We start from the raw sequence: 19,277 nt of genomic DNA, 5'->3' as shown, positions 1-19,277 counted from the left end.
TGCGGCCTGACAACCGTCTCCAGTACGCCGTATTTCAAAATCGAAAACCCACTGCGATGAAAGGGCCTTTGATACTACGATGTCACTTTCAACTGTTGGAAAAAATGAAAGACTGTATCGTGAAAAACCACTGTCTTGAAAGTAAAATTTTGGTATTACTGTGGTGCAAATAGTATAAACAGATTGCTCTCCAAGGTTAACACAGCTATTACTTTCTTACACGCGCACTCGTGGAAGAAAGCTTGAAACAACAAACAAAAATAACACTTAGAAGTGAAAGAAGAGGAAGGAGCTCGAAGAGAAGAGGCTCTTGATTTTTGTGTTTATAAAATGCATAGAGGCTAAGACTATTTATATGTGTAGCTCAGTTACTTGAGAAAGTTGGACTCTCTACCAACCACAAAAAATTGCCAACGGATATGTTTGTTAAAATATGGATAATATTTGGCTAAGTCATTTCCAACATTAGCTATAGGAAGAGAATCAAGACAAAAATCTGAATGAGATGGAACTATGGGGAGAGGATAAGCAGTCTGAGAGGAGGAAATGCTAGAAAAAGGGAATTCTTGCTCATAGATATGCACATCTTTGGGAACTACTGTGGTGTGAGTATACAGATCATATAACTTGCAAGCTTTCTATGTGAGTGCATATCCTAACAAGATGCATTTGATAGCTCGAGGATGGAATTTCGAGAATCTAGGTTGATAGCATAGCAAAGACATCCAAAAGTCCGAAGGTGAGTATAAGTGGGTGGGGAGCCATACAATTGTTCATAAGATGTTTCCTCGTGTAGAAGTTTGGAAAGTAATTGATTTATCAAATAGGTTGCAGTGAGAATAGTTGGGGGCTAACAAAGCTTGGAAAAGAAGGGCTCGAGCTACATTCAAGAGATGTTTATGTTTACGTTCAATATGCCCATACTGTTGAGGAGTGTAAGGGTAGGAAGTTTGGTGTATAAAGCCTAAAGTTTGACAGAGTGTTTGACAGTGGCTATTAATGAATTTCGACCAATTATCTGAGCATAAGACTTTTGTAGGGTACAAAACCCGAGTGGTATACTTAATCACCAATAAGCCCTAATCAACTATTACACTTGTTTGGAGTACAAAACTCCGTAAAATATTACAGACTTAGATTACAGTAATCAAAAGGAAAAATGCGGAGATGATGAGAAGGAGAAATAAAACCGTAATATTTGAAGGTGGCTCAGGAACAAGCCAGATTCAGTCAGAAAAGGGTCACGGTCACCAGGCACCGCACCCACATAAACCTTCGGCCCACGGTTGCTCCTCACGAAGAGTGATCGAATCACTAAGTCCGAACTCAACATAAACCAGCACACACACTCACAAAGTTCACTCAGAACTTTTATCAAACACTAAGAGGGTATCACAGAAGTTGCTCGGTTTCTCTCCCTCTTTGCAAGTGGGTTACCTCAGAATATAAAGGAGAATCCGAGAGCCGTTGAGACAGGGGGTTTAAGGGGTGGCTTTCCTTAAGCCATTGAGTTGGCTAAGGAAAGCCACCACCACTATCGGTGGTGGACAAGGAAGGAGTACATTTCCATAATCGGGAGAGGGAGAGAGGTTTTGGCAGCGGCGCAAGAAGAGAGGGGGAAAAACTGATTAGGTTTAGAGATAGGTGGGTTATAAGTGTAGGAACCTGGGTCGGGTTGGAGAGTCATGGACCGGGTCGGGCGAGGGCCATCCGAGTGGGCCGAGGTGCAAGTAGGTCATGCATATGGGCCTACCAATACGTATTTGGGTCATGGGCCATAGATATATTAACAATCTCCACCTTGGACCAAGACCCAATAAAGGGAAGTGGTCGTGGAGTTATAATGCTGAATCTGTTTGTTTCATCATTGCCATAAGAAGTTCTCCGTGGATGTACCTGCAGTGAAAAGACTCGGAAGTTCATGTTAGTCAGGGAATAGATGCAGAATTTTCAGACATGTATGAAATTTTTCAAGAGGAAGACTTTTGGTACCCATATCTGCAGGATTGTCCTCGAATTTAATTTTCTCCAATTTTATTACCTCTTTACTGACGATATCTCGAATAAAGTGATACCTCACATCTATGTGCTTTGTCCGATCATGAAACACGGGATTCTTACACAACTGTATTGAGGATTGGCTATCAGAGTATACCGTGAGTTTGTTATTGGAGAAGCCAATTTCCTTTATGAGACCATCTAACCATATCGCCTCTTTGAATGCTTCCGTTGTAGCAATGTATTCTGCCTCTGTGGTGGAGAGTGCAACTATGTGTTGCAGTTGGGATTTCCAACTTATGCAAGAACCACAAAATAAAAGATATAAGATGTAGTGGATTTTCTGCTATCCCTATCATTTGCATAATTGGAATCAACAAAACCAACAAGTTGAGTGTTTTCACCCCTTTTTGAAAAACGTATGCCTATGTTTTCAGAGCCATGCAGATATTTCGAAAGCCATTTTAGGGCCTCCCAATGAGGAGGGCCGGGATTTGACATGTATCTACTTAAGCAACTAATAGCGTATGCAATGTCAGGTCTCGTACAAACCATGAGAAACATGATGGATCCTATCACATTAGAATAAGGAACTTTTTCCATTTTAGCTTTTTCAATATCAGTATGAGGGCTCTGATTTTTACTAAGTTGAAAGTGGGCAGCAAGAGGCACAGAGGTAGGCTTGGATTTTTCCATTGAAAACCTTTTTAAAATAGATAGAATATATGACTTTTGGTTTAGCAGGATAAAGGACTTATATCTAACAATGTTCATGCCAAGGATCCGTTTTGCATCACCTAAGTCTTTCATTTTAAAAGTTTTGTGTAAATCAGTTTGCAGATTATTTATGAGATGCAGGCTAGGACTAGCAATGAGCATGTCATCCACATATAGAACAAGAAAAATAGGTGTACTATCAACATGCTTGAAGTATAGACAATGATCATAATGGCTCCTTTTAAAATCTAGTGAAAGCATGAAGGAATCAAATTTTCTTGTTCCATTGTCTAGGGGATTGCTTTAAGCCATACAGAGATTTATTGAGAAGGCACACATAATCAGATTTGATTTTGTCAATAAAGCCAATAGGTTGATTCATGTAAATATGCTCATCTAAATCACCGTGTAGGAATGCAGTTTTAACATCCATTTGTTTCAGATTCCAATTGTAGTGTGCAGTGAGTGCAAGAATAATACGAACAGTGGTGTACTTCACAACGGGTGAAAATATCTCATTATAATCTATGCCTTCTTTTTTAGTAAACCCTTTTGCTACCAATCTAGCTTTATACTTAATGGGGTTTTCTTGTTTGATCTTAAAAAGCCATTTGCAATCAACTGCGGAGGAGTTCTTGGGCCTAGGAACTAGTGTCCATGTATTGTTTTGTTTTAATGAGCTCATCTCTTCTTTCATGGCACTAAGCCATTTTTCTGATTTCATAGCTTCCTCAACATTGTTTGGTAGGTATCCTAGTTTCTCTTCTAACTCGATCTCTAGTGAGTTGGTAGTCATTTAGGGGGTTTTCTGTAGCTGTGGTTTCATTATCAGTGGTTACTTCCTCATTTTCAGTCGTTTGTTCAGCTATATTTTCATTATTCCCTTCCCCCTCTTGGTTATCCCCTATTTGATTTTTCACCTTATTGAGAGTAGGTTCTTTTCCTCTAAGTTGAGTATTATTAAGGCAAGGGAACTCATTCTCGTTAAAAGTGACGTCCCTACTTATAAGTACTTTAAAGCCCGGTTGACTACGAACCCAAAGTCTATACCCTTTTGTCCCCTCAGGATAACCAATAAAAACACACTTGACAGATCTAGGTTCAAGTTTGTCTAAGTTTTGGTGAACAAACGCAGAGCATCCAAAAATTCGCAGGTAAGAGATATCAGGTTTTCTACCATTCCACACAAAATCAGGAGTTTTACCAGATAACGGCACAGATGGGGATAAGTTTATCAAATGAGCAGCAGTAAGTATAGCTTCACCCCAGAAAGATTTAGGCAATCCAGAACTAATAAGCATGCATCTTACTTTATCAAGCAAGGTTCGATTCATACGTTCAGCTACACCGTTCTGTTGTAGGGTATAGGGGTTTGTTTTATGCCTCATTATACCAAATTAGTCACAGAGATTTGAAAAATCTTTATTGCAGAATTCAAGGCCATTATCAGTCCGAAGGGTTTTCACTTTCTTTCCAGTTTGATTTTCAACAAGAGATTTCCATTTTGTAAATTTCTCAAAAACTTCGGACTTGTGTTTCATAAGAAAGACAAACACCTTCCTAGAGTAATTATCAATGATGGACAAGAAGTAACGGTTACCCCCATGCGTAGGCACACTAGATGGACCCCAAACATCGGCATGTACGTAATCTAAGATGCATGAAGACATGGAAGGGAGTGATTGAGATGGAGTTGGAAAATGTACTTTATGGTGTTTTTCTAAAACACAATCATCACAGAAATCCAAGTTTTCAATTTTGTCATTCAAAATTCCATCCTTTTTCAAAAAACCAAGACCTTTCAGACTCATATGCCCTAGTCGTTTATGCCATAATGCAGTCATATCACATTCATTCACAGAGGCAGTCAAAGAGTCATAGGTAACAGAACATAGATAGAGATTTCGTTTCTTTTCAGCTTTAAACACAATAAGAGAGCCTTTCATGATTTTCATGAGGCCTTTGCCCCATCTACCTTCTAGACCATCCTCTTCTAAGGCAGCACAAGATATCAAGTTGTGACTCAAATCAGGAACATATCTCACATTTTTCAGGGTTAACCTATAACCTTCTTTGAAATTTAAAGAGATGTCACCAAGACCCAAAATTTCACATTTCTTTTCGTTTGCCATAGAGACAAAACCAGATTTTTCATAATGAAAGTTTGAGAAAACTTCTTTGACAGGGCTCATATGGAAAGTACAACCAGAGTCAATAAGCCATTCAAATTTGTTCACAAAGTGCACAGAATTAGCTTCATAAACCATAAAGACTTCACCATTTTCATCAGAGACATTATTCACCTTCTCTTGATCATCAAAGTTTCTATCCCTATTGTCACGTTTGGGTTTTCTGCAATCTTTGATGTAATGACCCTTAATGCCACAGTTATAACAACGTCTTTCCTTTGTTTTATCATCCTTATACGTGTAATCTCTAGATCTGGATTTACTATGGCTGTTTCTACTTTTACCCCTGCTGTGACTTCTACCTCTGTTTTTAAAGCCATTGTTCCTGAAGTTGGGCCTACTTCTAGCAAGATTTACCTCATGATTATTCTGACTAGGTCTAGCAATTTTTAGGTCCATTTCTTTGCTCTTAAGACCATTAACCACAGTGTCAAGGTTGATGCTATCTCTACCATACTTAATGGCGGCTTTCACGTCAGAATATGATTCAGGAATTGCATTCAAGAGCATAATAGGAGTGTAATCATCAATGTTTTCATCACCAGTAAGTTTGATGTCTTGTATCAACTTGGTAAACTCATCAAGGTTTTCATCAATATTTTTGGAAAGATCCAATTTATAACGAAAAAACTTTTCTAAGAGAAAAAGCTTACTGGGTAAAGATGTTTCAGTATATAAATCCTCCAATTTTCTCCAAAGCTCTTTAGAGGTTTTTTGTTTTCCCACTTTTCTAAGAACATTATCGGAAAGATTTAAAATAATGGATGAGTAGGCAAACTCATCATTTTCCAATTGTTTTTCTTCGGAAACATTTTCAGTGTATTTTCCGTCAATTGCTTTAAAAACCTTTTGTTGTATTAAAATGCCTTTCATTTTCTGTTGCCAGATAGAAAAATCAGTTTTCCCGTCAAAGGGTTGTAAACTATATCCGGCCATTTTGAAAGTAATTTGAAGCAGAGGTTTTGATTTTTAAGCAAAAAAACCTTTAGAAAATAGTGATCAAAGAAGAAAATTCACACAGGATCAGTATATATCGAAACTTGATAAAAAACTAATCAGCCAATCACGATATCAGACAGTCAATGTTCTCAGATTATCACAGGTCAAGATAAAGTCACAGATATAAGAATAACAGATCAAGATAGTCACAGATTTCGATAATCACAGATCAAGATATCAATCACAGATCAAGATATTGAAACCGAAAGATGACAAGAGCAGGATATAACAGATATCACAGTAAATCTCAAGAATCACAAAGACAAGAGATATAAGCAGGACCAAGGCCTTTCCAGCCTAACGCCCAGTCCAGATACTCGACGACCTCAGGGGTCCGGCCAGGAGGGTAGTTAGGGGGATAAGCACCTCGGTTAACAAAACAGGTATATAGTGCTGAAAAATAAAAACAGTAAATAGAGGAGGGGTTTAAGCGAGTTACCACCACCACGGCGTGGAGAGGATCAGAACAGTGCTCTGATACCACTGTAGGGTACAAAACCCGAGTGGTATACTTAATCACCAATAAGCCCTAATCAACTATTACACTTGTTTGGAGTACAAAACTCTGTAAAATATTACAGACTTAGATTACAGTAATCAAAAGGAAAAATGCGGAGATGATGAGAAGGAGAAATAAAACCATAATATTTGAAGGTGGCTCAGGAACAAGCCAGATTCAGTCAGAAAAGGGTCACGGTCACCAGGCACCGCACCCACATAAACCTTCGGCCCACGGTTGCTCCTCACGAAGAGTGATCGAATCACTAAGTCCGAACTCAACAGAAACCAGCACACACACTCACAAAGTTCACTCAGAACTTTTATCAAACACTAAGAGGGTATCACAGAAGTTGCTCGGTTTCTCTCCCTCTTTGCAAGTGGGTTACCTCAGAATATAAAGGAGAATCCGAGAGCCGTTGAGACAGCGGGTTTAAGGGGTGGCTTTCCTTAAGCCATTGAGTTGGCTAAGGAAAGCCACCACCATTATCGGTGGTGGACAAGGAAGGAGTACATTTCCATAATCGGGAGAGGGAGAGAGGTTTTGGCAGCGGCCCAAGAAGAGAGGGGGAAAAACTAATTAGGTTTAGAGATAGGTGGGTTATAAGTGTAGGAACCTGGGTCGGGTTGGAGAGTCATGGACCGGGTCGGGCGAGGGCCATCCGAGTGGGCCGAGGTGCAAGTGGGTCGTGCATATGGGCCTACCAATACGTATTTGGGTCATGGGCCATAGATATATTAACAACTTTGATATTTTTGTGAAACTGAGCTGAAACTATAGTGCAAAAGGACTGTAAACGGTAGGAACTCGAGATTTGTGTTTAATAGGTAGGTCCACGAAGAACGACTGAAATCATCAAGAATGGTTAGGACATACTTGCAGCCTGAGATAGCGTATGTTTTGTATGGCCCCCATAAGTCTACATGTATTTTATCAAATGGCTGGAGTTTGATTTACTAAGAGGGAAAGGAACCCTTGTTTGTTTAGCCTTATGACATATATCACAAGAAAATTCATCGGTGAAGTTCAAAGAATGCAAAGCTGGGATTTGTTTTATTGCTTGTAATGAAGGATAGCCCAATCTAGTATGCCAAGCCTACTTATTACAATGATAAGAAATAGAACAGGAAGTATGCTATAAATTTACAGATATTGGAGAACAAGATTTAACAACTTTCTGCCTAAAGCATATAGTTTCTTGAAAAGACATCCCTTAACCAGGTTCTGCTTAGTATCCTGGTCCTGCAAAAAACAAGTGTGTTGAGAGATGAAAGGAATATGAAGTGTTGTTACAAAGCTGGCTTACAGACAATAGGTTGACTGAAAATGTAGGTATGAAAGGCACAGGGTTTAAGAGTTGAAGTCATTGAGTTGGAGAGTACCAGCATATAAAATTGAGGTTTTAGTTCCATCTGGCAAGTGAATAAATTGTGGATGAAAGGTTTAGTGTATGATTGGAAAAGAGTAAGATACGCACATATATGATTCGTACCCCCAGCGTCAATAATCCAAGAACATAAGTCAATCTTAGAAAATTTAGCTGTATCACGTGCAAACTCTTCATCATATTGCAAGTAGTCTGCAAAATCAGTGACTGGATCACTGGGTATGTTGCTCCTTTTCATGAATTTCATCAGTTCTGTCATGAAATCAACCACATGTGGTGTAGATATAGCGGCTACACCAATATCTTTTCCATCTACAACTGCAGAAAAACTCCTACTATTTGCTCTTTTCTTCTTCTTGTCACTTAAAGATTTGTACCACTCTGGTACTCCATGTATTTGAAAACTGGACTCGTGAGAATGCCCAAATTTGTGATAGTGAGAACATACTAGACCTCGTTTATCCCGATAAGTCTTCTTCCTTTGTATGAATCTGTCTGCAGCATCTTTCTTATTATCCTTAAGGCTGAGCTGATAGGCTAAATGATTAGGGTGAATCAGCCAAATCAACTTGGACTGGCCTCTGTTCTCCACTGCGAATATCATAGAAAAGGCTCGCTCAATGTCTGGAAGTGGATCCTACATAAGGATCTGACTTCTTTAGCTGTCAAAACTCTCTTGAAGTCCTATGAGAAACTGCATTAATTGTGTGGATTCATCGCGATCTGCAATAGCCTTGTTAATTCCACAAGTGCATCCACCACAAGTGTACTTGGGAGTAGGTGCCAAACAAACCAGTCCATTGCAATGTTTTTTAACCTTTGTTACATTCTCTGTAAGTGAAAGCTCGTTCTGAGAGATTGAAGAGATCTCTCGCTGTATTCTGTAAAGCATTGGATCATTGCTACAGCCATATCTACCTTGACTTTCAAGCCATAGCTCTCGCGAAGCAACATACATAAACGCCTCTACCAAATCTCTAGAAATTGAGTTCCAAATCAAAGACGTGAGCATAAAAACCACATGTCTCCACTGCTCAAAATTTGGCGATCCGATCGCCGGTCTAGGGAATGTTCCGTCAATAAAACCAAGTTTCATCTTGGTGCCGAGGGACACATAAACCGCACCGGCTCCATGCAAGGAAGTTTGTTCCATCGAATGGAGAAGATGACAATACGAGGCTAGAATTCTCTGAAGGATGAATGTAGAGAGCATCCTTCTCCTGTTGGTTCGTTCCACCAACAGTTCCTTGACTAGTACTTGCAGCTGCATTTTGATTCGCCATATCGAGGAAATCAACCAAAACAAAACACCTCAGTATGCAGAGACCTTCACAAGAAAAGTTCTGATACCATGTAGAAAGTATCAGAGTGAGAAATGGGGAGGAAGAAGTACGCAGAGGAAGCCATGAAAATTGTATTAAGCTTGTGTAAAATTCTGTTGTTACCGCAGCTATGGAGGTAACCGTGTTTAAGTACGAGATGTAGAAGCCAACTGACTCTAACTAACTCGCCACACATGACATGACTTGGTCCAATAGAATACAGAATAAATGAGTCATCTGCTACCCTGCGTCAATGAAAGCAACTGAAGACTCTGCAAACACATAAGCCATGGTCACTGGAGTTGAAGCTTCTGTTTCACTCTCAGGTACAGGTAGCTGCAGCTGCAAGGCATGAACTTCAACAAAAAGACATGTAATTGTGCAGCCAATGTTGTTTATTAACTCATTGCATAGTACGTGCTACATACAGAAAATAACTTGGCAGCAGTAATTCATCTTTTCCACATGATGTTTGTTTCCCACTCTTTGTATTGCTTCTCCGAGTATATTTGTTTTGTGGAGTACTTGTGCTTCAACTACTGGTGGCAGTGATGAATGGCTCCGGAGTCACAATCCAATCCTCATCTCCCTGTCCTCCGAATTAATTCTCTGTTTTGAGGTCTTTCTTGGGGATTTCGATTCTGCGTCTCCTAAACCTGATTGGTGGAGGACTATGAATGATTCAATCTTGAACTGTGCTCAACTTGAATTTGATTTGCTTGAGATGGAATCTGCTGACTGATTAAAAATTTGAAATTGATTCTGAATTTGGTTACATATATCTGCAGATATATAGATTTAGATATTCCATAAATTGATTGTCTTAAATTATTACTTGCTTACACAAAGTTCCAATATGTCTGTAGCAAAAAGAGGAATAAAGTTGATTATCGTAATAATGGGTTTGGTTGTAAATAGTTGACACAGCGTACATCCCCAACATTTTGTGTATGTATATATATATATATATATTTGCAGTTGGAATTCTAATTGAAAGAGCAGCAAGCATGATGGCACACAGACAGACACACAGCACAGCACAGCACAAACAACAATCTGTATATCTTCAATTGATATGGGTGAGGGAATGATTGCAGAGTTTGGTGATTTGTATCTGAAAGCCATTCACCAATCGAGCTGATGGAAAGAAAGACATCTGGTCCTCCTTCACCTGCCTCCACCTACACCATCACCATCATTTCTCATATCTTGTTTAGTTTTCCGGACTATATATGAATAAATAGAGTAGGAAATCTGACCTGAACGTGGTGAGGAAGTAATGAAGGAAGAGCCCAATCTGAAGGCGAGCTAACTCTGCCCCCGGACAAAACCGACCCCCACCCCCGAACGGTGCAAAATATGGACTGCTCCTCCAATTTCTCTTCTCCTTTTTCATGTTTTGTAATACAAGAAACGCAACAGCACTTGTCAGCAGTTGCAACTTCAAGCATGCATTCTGTCAACTATTTGGAGTGGAGGGATGTGGCTAACCTGATTCTCCTGTTTCAACCATCTCCAGGGGTTGAAACTCAGAGCATCCTCATACACACTTTCACTTAGATGCACTGCTGAAAGAAATGGTACCACAAAGCTTCCTTTCGGAATTATATAATCTGCATTTCAAATCAAACTGTAAGACTCATGCAACTACAATACTAGTTAGTTGTTGCTTTTCGCACTTTGTCGTAATATTCTCATCATACATCAATCAATTACCTCGGTATTCCACGTCTTCTTTGGCTTCTCTCATCAACCAAATTGCAATCCCACCTAGTCGTAGAGTCTCATCAATTACCTGTTGGATTCAACCATTGTCAATTATGAGTTTGCTCAATTAAGTTGTAGCTGTTCTTGTACATAAAAATGACTTTGCATAACTAATCTTTTCATACTTGAAACTAGTTTTCATCATACATACATATATGCATTTGGTTAGAGAGAAGAAAGAGGGCTCACGCATTGAGTGAAAGGCATAGCTTTATAGTCTTGCCAACTTAGCATCTCCCCGCTTTCCCTTCTTAGGCTCTGCTGTTCATCCTGTACTTAAGATAGAGTTTGAATCAAGAGGTTCGGAGTGAGTTAGTGTTCAAAAGTCGTGCTTTGGATGATTCGTCTCCTACAGAATTCAAAAGAATTTATCTTTGCAGCAGTATACCAGCAATTGCTTCATTGCTCTTGGACATTGTGTGAGGAAATAAACAGCAAAGAGCATGGTTTTGGCTGTAGTCTCATTTCCAGCAAAGAGAAGGTTAATAATAAAGTCAGCAACAACATCATCAGGTAAGCTCTCTTCCTCTAGTAGCCTTCCCAGGACACCATTACCGACTGCTGCAGATGATTTGCGTCGATGAATCTCCATTGTCCTGTTGATCTTGCTTATTATACTCTCGCGTGCCTGTTGAGCATTATCAGAACATGTGAAACCCTTACCTGTTTGTTTTTTTATAATTGAGAAAGAAAGCGAACAAGTTTTATAGCCTATTGTTTAAAGAATGAAAAGAAGCTGGAAATCCAAAAGTTTGTGACCTTCATTGCTTTGTGATAGGCGAAGCCTGGTAAGTTGATGGGAACCGAAAGACAACCGTCAGCAAAATCAGAAAACAACTGAGCTATCTCATTCACTTCCGATTCAGAAGAGACTCCGAGGAGTTGATTGACCATCAAATTAATTGCTACCTGAAGGGATATATCAATATATTCAGACGACATAAGTGTGAATTTAGTAAAAAAATCAAGGGTTGAATGGAAGCCCACCTTCCTACAAACATCTTGGAGAAGAACAACTTGATTGTCATGGAGATGGGTGATCATCTTTTTCATAACATTCTGTATGTCCTGCAAGAAATGAAACTTGAGCTTCTCCAGCCGCATCATATTGGAAGCAATGGAGTGAAGTTTTCTTTGCTGGTTTCCCTGTGCGGTGATGACCCCATTTTTACCCACCAAATCTCTGAAAGATTTTGGGTAGCTGGACTGGAATAGTTTCCCTTCATTTTGCATCACAAATCGGTTGAATGCTGGGTCGGCCGATACAACTGCCCATTTACCAAACAGACTGCATGAGAATATCTTGCCAAACCTGTGGATCACCAGAATCAGATTACGACATTACAGTCACCAGGTGGAAGGAAGGAAAGTCTTTCTCTAACTTACTAAAATCAGTCACTGGTCGGGCGATCAAATGATGAGGTTGTATATGTGAAAGATGAGACATCCATGCTCATCATAAATGAGGCATGCCTTTGATCAACAAGTATGAAATGCATACATATAGATGGATGTGAAGACTCATATCACCCCCTACCTTTCAACTTGTTGCTCAACAAAACTCGGGGGATGAGGACTCGCAACAGCATTATACCAGCTGATGCTATCACCAACTATAGGCCACCCTCTTCTTCCAGGAGGTAACTTAGTTGTTGCTGAATTTTTCTTCGTCTTATGATGAAAAAAGTTGGCGAGAAACAGAATAAGCAACAGCGAGATGATAATATACGGGCATGCTGTGCCAAGATTTTCTGTCATTCTTCTATATGTATGCAGTAGAGAAGGCTCAAGACAGAGAGAGGAAGAAACAAATTACAAAAAGCTGCAGGAGAAGAAGTATGAATGGGGTTGGCTAAAATAACAAAAGAGTGGAGTAATTGGGAAACAAACAGGCTTCGTTGACTCACAATCTGTCACACCACGTCTGGAATGTGTAGCAGCGCAAGTTATTCCAATGTACATATTAAAAATTCATCTTCACATACACATATATTTATAGAGGAGGTGTTTATTTTCAACCTTGCAACTTGGAGTTTCGACTTTATATATATATGTGTGTGTAATAGATGTGATAAGATGGATATATAGTTATTTTGTGTTAGTTGTGATACCCCTCTTCAGTTACACCTTTACTCAAAGCATATATAATTTTTATAATGCAAGGAAGGGGGTAGGGCTGCTCCTCTTCCTACATCTCTGCCGCATAATAACAAATTCTTTCCAATCATGTCTAGTTTACATGTCATTCATTTTTACAACAGAACAGACTCCAAAATTCTGACTTGAAATGTAAGTATACATACATAGGGGTAAGAAACAGAGATGGATGGAGGCATTAACATAATAACAAAGCAGAATCAAGATATGCATCAAGTGTCATATTGTGTGTATGAATGTGTGATGATGTTGAGGATACAGTTGCCAAAATTGTGAAGGAAGCTACCAAGAGCATTAGCCATTTGCATAGCATCTTTGATTGGTAATGCAAAAGACAAAACAAAAGGAATTGGATTTGGATGGTGGTGGTGTTGTCTGAGTTCCACATGAATGATGAATATGAAGATTTGACTTGGAATTTGTTTATGATTATATTTGTACCCACTTCTCAAGATGGAATAATAATAATAGTATACTGTAGTTTTCACCCTCCGGACTTCACTGCCATTAATTGCAGTCAAATTCCAAATTTTTTAGAGCTCGAGGATTTGACAATCAATCCTCCAATCAAGCAATCATGTCAATGCTGCTATTGCTATTGGTATTATTGGTGTTATTGGTATTGGTCATACATACTTAACTATTCATCCACACTCTCCACCCTTTTTTACTCACTACTATTTCTCCTCTTCTTATGTACCTCTCAAACACTCTCACTCCTACCAATATTGGTGAGGAGTTCATAACCAACTCCACTCTCCAAACATCATCCCCATCCTCAATCTTATTAATTACAAAAATACATACCCCCACACAACTCAAATTTCATACCCAATTCACTCATAACAAGTATAAAATAATATATTCATTATTAGTAATATTTTCTTTTTTATTTACAAATATAAATAGCATTTTAATATATATTTTGTCATCAAATTAATGACCAACAAATGTCAAAATGAAGTATTCTGACCAATTCACAATCAAATATTCTAACCAATCAAACGTTGCCACGTGAAGCAAGTGCATGTACTCTCCAATCATATCAAGATAATAATTTGATATTTATCTTTTTTTTCAAAATTGTAATACTAATTAATCAATCATGTCTTGACAAATATTTGATGTATTTATCTCTTTAAATTAAATTATAAAGGGATAATATAAAAGGTGTTCAACTACGTCACAACTACACCTCTTTAGCACCTATATAAAGGGGTTCCTGGAGTTCATTTAAAACATATAGAGCTAGAGAACAAAGACTCAAGCGAAGGAGTACAAATAATTCTCTCTACGAAGTTCTTCAGGTTCAAGAATATTCAAAATGCTCAAGGCGGAGATCGAGTCATTCTTCGAAGCAACACAACAAGTATAGCATTTAATTTGGGATTACAGGCGATAAGCCCTCGAATTAACGTTATATATATTCAAATATATTCTAAAAAAGATTCAACTGGCAAATTTACTTCTAAATCCTTAAATCAAAGTCAAGACTATATTGCTTAATTCAGGATTACTGGCGAAAATCTTGGATTAACGTCGTAGAAATTCAAACCAAGTTAAAAAGGAAATGCACAAGAAGATTTTACTTCAAATTTTTCACTTACATTCTCGAAAAGAAGAATTAGAGGATTAAAGAGATTGTGCTAACTTTTACCTATCAAATACATATTTTTATTTATGATAATTTTCTTGTGTTTTGATTTTCAGATACAACAAAATTAGGGCTCACACATACTATTCTATTTTCCATTTTATTTAACATACACGCTCTACTCTACGTCCATAAATTTTTTATTCTAAATAAAATATAACGTCATCTCTCTATAGGCATCGTGTGTATATTAAATTAAACAAAATTTTTATTCTAAATAAAATATAAGATGTCATTTCTCTATAATCGTCGTGTGTATATAAAATTAAATAAAAGATGTAATATAATTTGATATAAGAAATTCAGCATCTTGTATCTTCTCTCTCTTTCTCTATTATTTTTCTTTTTTTTTCCCATAAAATTAAATTGAAAACTGAAAGAAAGTAAAGATACGATGAGTGCAAAAATATTTGGAGTCAAAGTCGTTAAACATGTAAACAGCGACTTCTAAATAGTATTTGATGAAGATGAAACTGGAGATGGGGGAAGTCTGCAGACTTGAGGCTCAGTTCAGGGGAGAGGGGAAGCCGCTGGCCGTATTCCATTTTCTTCCACAAGGGAAGGGATAGAGATAGCGATGGCTCTGAAATTTCCGGCAGTCTCCGTGAGTTTCTATCTACTTCATTCCCTCCCCAACTATCCTCCATCCCTTCATCGTATTTATCTCTGCTCTTTTCTGCTACTCAGTCACACTGCAGTTGGAAGGCTGCTCTGCCACCGAACCACCTCTTCATCTCCTCTCCTTATTCCTTTAAGGCTCATTCGATTCGTGGGTCTGAGGTTAGGGCTTTTCTTCCCAATCTCACCCAACAACCCATTCTCAAGGAGGCTCTCAAGGTATACCTATCAATCTACTATTTATTTATTTCTGTCACTTTTCTTCTGCTGTTGCATGTTTTGGTATTTCTTTTCTACGTCTAGTTTACACTTCAATTCTTCTGATGTCAAGTATGAATTCTGGTTTCGTTTCTTGTTATTTTATATATATATATTCATCTAATTAATCTCACTCTTGGTTCAAGTATCTGCCCTACCTCAACTTCCTATATTCATTCTATTTATTCGCTTGGATATGAAATTCCAGCTTCTGAAGCTAATGTTGGGATGAGGAACATAGACTTCCTCTCAACTCACTGCCGTTCCATGTGGTTCTTTGAGAAACATATTATCCTCATATGAAGATGAGGGAAAGCTTGTGTCCTCTGGGACTTGTGCCCATCCCCAACAAAATACGCACCAGCAATGCAGTCACGGATGCTTTCCTTTAGTCTTTTTCATAGACAACCAAGCAAGAAAAGAATTATATATAGTTGGGTATTGCAGACTCCATTCTCTTTTCCTACTGTACATGAGAAGGGGAATGAAACGGTCTTCTGGGTTTGGAGTCTACCCAACATAATCTAACTTCAGAAAAAGCTAGAAAGTTATTCTGGAACGACTTGCTAATCAAAATTGGTATTCCTTTTGGCCCTTCTCCACCACCCCTTGCTTTCTATGGGTGAATGGAGAACCCGCTTGGAGAACCATGTCATAGGACCTGACCTTTGCCCGACATTATCACTCCTTTAACATATTGCCCTTAGGAGTTCTTAACAGAGTTGCCTGATATGGATTTTTGTTTATTAATGCACTAGTTACTATTCTTTGATCTCCTTAGATCGAACTATAATCAGTTTTCAGTATAAAAGTCTGGGATAGTTGATCACAGTAATTAGGCTGTGGATGCTTGCAGTGATGTGAATCACCAATCTCTGGATATACTTGATTACGTGCTCTATTTGTGCAAGACTATTTCAAAGGTGTTTGAAGTGGTCTTAAGATCAAAACTGGGAATAGGAGCATATAAATTAATTGTGTGAAAAGAGAATGGTAGAATATACTGTTGTGATATGCTGCTTATGTCTTTAAGAACTTCAGTTATTTGAGAATGACAGGATATACTATCATGATTTGCTGCTTAAGAATTTTCAGCTATCTAAGGTTATGTTTGTATGGAATGATTTGGACGAAGGATTTCAAAATGATTTCATATTAAATGGATTTGAAATTCATCGCCATGTGACAAAATATAGTTCAGAATGGAGTTGGTGAATTTGAAATACTTTGCAGCATTCAATAATCCATCAAGTGAATTTGAAATCCTTAGTTTCAAATCCATCGATTCAAGTTCAACATAACTTAAATTCATTGTGGTTCCAACCATGCAGAGTCGTTGATAGTAAGGGGATGGTGTTCTTGCAAATGATAAACCACTTTCATATAGTATTATTGTTGAATTGGCTACATCATGTGGACAAAGGTTTTCATCTCATGATTCATTGTTCACAAACTTTCTGGTGCTTTCCAAAGTTGCCACTTTATTAAGCAGAATTTTATCTGTGGATACGTGGCCATATCTGTGATGTTGCGGAGAGTTTGGAAATCTAAATTCTTTTATGGTTTTTGGTATATTTTTGTGTAAGTGGAGAGCATAAAAATAACGTGGAATTTTCTGCTGCCAGTCAGTTTTAATCGTGATAAAGAGTGTCCTTCTCATATCAGTATTCTCTACATCTCATAATTGATCATTCTCAAATTGAATAAATGGGGAGTCATGGGTTTTCTGTTCGAGATTGTGGCAAATATTTAATGCATATAAATATATACATATATATATATATGTGTGTTAGGAGCCAGTGGCATTCGTGGGAGGGATGTTTGCAGGACTTCTACGGCTTGATTTAAATGAAGAGCCTTTGAAGGAGTGGGTGAGCAGAACAGTTGAAGCCTCAGGGATGACGGCAGAAGAAATTAGAAAGAGGGATGCTGGAGAAGAAGAAGAAGAAGAAAGGCCACAAGAGATAGAGATAGAATGAATGATATGATGTATGGTATTGCTGGAAATAGTGAAAAGAAGATACTTTTTTTATTATTATTATGATATATGGCATACTGACTAATGAATACATATTGAAGAGAAAACCAGAAAACGTGAATGCATTTATTAAATGTTTTTTTATAGTGGGGTCGTCATCGGGAGGGTTATTGGGTAGGTGCACATGGGAGAGGCGGTGTTGCCATTGCTCAATGCTCATTCTCTCATCACACCTGCCTGCCTGCTTGCATGCTCTACACAATCAATCTCACATTTTGGTACCAAACTTGGGATATTTTGTATGGATGGAGCATTTCTAAAGTTGGATTACACGACACTTGATAGCATATATATGTATGTTACAATTTGTGGAGGGATGTGGATAAATGAAAGAATGATAATATAAGGCAAACTGAAATTGGGGTGCGCGTAAACGTGAAGGGGGTGTGCGTGAGCGTGACAGATGATGGAAGTCACCGACAGAGCCTCCAGTAGTAGTGAGTGATTGATTAGTCGTGTACTGTGCAGTAATCTCAGTAGAGTAGACGATAGACAGTATGGCAGTAGTCCCCAGTCCCAGATCAAGCTGAGCTGTATTCTATCTCCCTTTTTAACTCAATCCCATTTTTCCTTTCTTCTATCTTCAATTCTTAACATCAGAATTATCTCTTTTAAACTTACCCACCCTTCTTAACATAAATGTATATTGGTGTGGTATGGCGGCACTGCCCTGCAAACCATCCAACCACCTAATCTATAACATCACATGAGTTTACACTATTTTAAGTTTCCTCTAAACCATTTTCAACACAATTCTCCTTCTCTCTTCATCCATCCTACTATTATTATAATGTTTCGTAGTAAAACTTTCAAATGGATTTCAGATAAATAAACAATAACAAAAAAACGTAAGTAAAGTAGGAATGAGGAAATTCAGCAATAAATAGGGGAGGGGGTGGGTGGACATATGCATATGCGTATGCGTGTATGCATATATATATATATATATATACATCATATCATTAAATCATCAACTGTGAGTACTATATTATTACAAGTAATTAACTGAAACCTTAAAAGTGCTCAAAAAATTACTGTACCACAGAAGACACTATTATTATTATTATATATACTTATATGTGTGTGTATAATATGGGGATTGAGTGCATTGAAGTAGAAGCTAAAGCCCAGAGCACACGCATACCTGCCGCCCCGCCATATCCCAATGCCTTTCTCTTCTTCTTCTTCTTCTTCTTCTTCTTCTATGCTTCTGCTCTCACTCTTTCTCCTCCTTCTGCTCTCACTCTTCGCCCCTTTCTCATCTGCTGCTTACAATGTCAGCTACGACACTCGCTCCCTCATCATCGACGGCCACCGCAAGCTTCTCATTTCCGCCGCCATTCACTACCCTCGCAGCGTCCCCGCCGTCAGTCTCTTTTTACTCCTCCACCCTTCACCCCATTCATACCTCATTTACATCTGGCCTACTCATTACTTTTCAATGTTTACGTACAGATGTGGCCGGGCCTCGTACAATTAGCAAAGCAAGGAGGCGTCGATGTCATTGAGACTTATGTCTTTTGGAATGGCCACGAACTCTCCCCTGACAATGTCCCTCTCTTCACTTCCCTCTACTCTTTTCTCTTCCTTCTCTCTAATTAATATTATCTAACTTTTACTTCTCCTTCCACATCCTTTCTTATTAAATAATAGTACTACTTTGGAGGCAGGTTT

At 38.4% G+C, this 19,277-nt stretch overlaps 4 protein-coding genes across 6 annotated transcripts in view; 2 read left to right on the top strand and 2 right to left on the bottom strand.

The window, feature by feature from the left end:
- Nucleotides 7,450-9,567, bottom strand: LOC110011704. Its single transcript, XM_020692480.1, has 4 exons — nucleotides 9,550-9,567; nucleotides 9,356-9,453; nucleotides 9,140-9,239; nucleotides 7,450-9,053 (listed from the first exon to the last, which is right to left on the bottom strand). Exons 1-4 carry the CDS (start codon nucleotides 9,565-9,567, stop codon nucleotides 8,448-8,450), a joined length of 822 nt encoding a protein of 273 aa, XP_020548139.1. The 3' UTR covers nucleotides 7,450-8,447.
- LOC105157379 (abietadienol/abietadienal oxidase) lies at nucleotides 9,052-12,820 on the bottom strand. Of its 3 annotated transcripts, XM_011073790.2 has the most exons (10): nucleotides 12,416-12,816; nucleotides 11,866-12,190; nucleotides 11,638-11,787; nucleotides 11,267-11,506; nucleotides 11,068-11,148; nucleotides 10,828-10,906; nucleotides 10,603-10,724; nucleotides 10,371-10,498; nucleotides 9,540-10,292; nucleotides 9,052-9,453 (listed from the first exon to the last, which is right to left on the bottom strand). In XM_011073790.2, exons 1-9 carry the CDS (start codon nucleotides 12,634-12,636, stop codon nucleotides 10,178-10,180), a joined length of 1,461 nt encoding a protein of 486 aa, XP_011072092.1. In that variant the 5' UTR covers nucleotides 12,637-12,816; the 3' UTR covers nucleotides 9,052-9,453; nucleotides 9,540-10,177. The 3 variants fall into 3 exon arrangements, with proteins under 3 accessions (XP_011072092.1, XP_020548064.1, XP_020548065.1); XM_020692405.1 differs by having other exon boundaries at nucleotides 11,638-12,190; nucleotides 12,416-12,820; XM_020692406.1 differs by having other exon boundaries at nucleotides 9,052-10,292; nucleotides 11,638-12,190; nucleotides 12,416-12,820.
- LOC105157378 (UPF0426 protein At1g28150, chloroplastic) lies at nucleotides 15,152-17,677 on the top strand. The gene is made up of 3 exons (XM_011073789.2): nucleotides 15,152-15,293; nucleotides 15,377-15,526; nucleotides 17,359-17,677. Exons 1-3 carry the CDS (start codon nucleotides 15,267-15,269, stop codon nucleotides 17,542-17,544), a joined length of 363 nt encoding a protein of 120 aa, XP_011072091.1. The 5' UTR covers nucleotides 15,152-15,266; the 3' UTR covers nucleotides 17,545-17,677.
- LOC105157377 (beta-galactosidase 10) overlaps nucleotides 18,688-19,277 on the top strand; it is a gene marked incomplete in the record, with an annotated part of 8,637 nt that continues 8,047 nt past the window's right edge. The window contains 3 exon segments of the mRNA XM_020692734.1: nucleotides 18,688-18,969; nucleotides 19,059-19,154; nucleotides 19,257-19,270. Of these exon segments, the coding sequence (XP_020548393.1) occupies nucleotides 18,769-18,969; nucleotides 19,059-19,154; nucleotides 19,257-19,270 (311 nt within the window).

This window comes from Sesamum indicum, linkage group LG3 (genome assembly GCF_000512975.1).
Source record: "Sesamum indicum cultivar Zhongzhi No. 13 linkage group LG3, S_indicum_v1.0, whole genome shotgun sequence".
NCBI lineage: Eukaryota > Viridiplantae > Streptophyta > Magnoliopsida > Lamiales > Pedaliaceae > Sesamum > Sesamum indicum.
The sequence above is the reverse complement of the archived record's forward strand: the minus strand, read 5'-3'. Positions and strand labels throughout refer to the sequence as shown.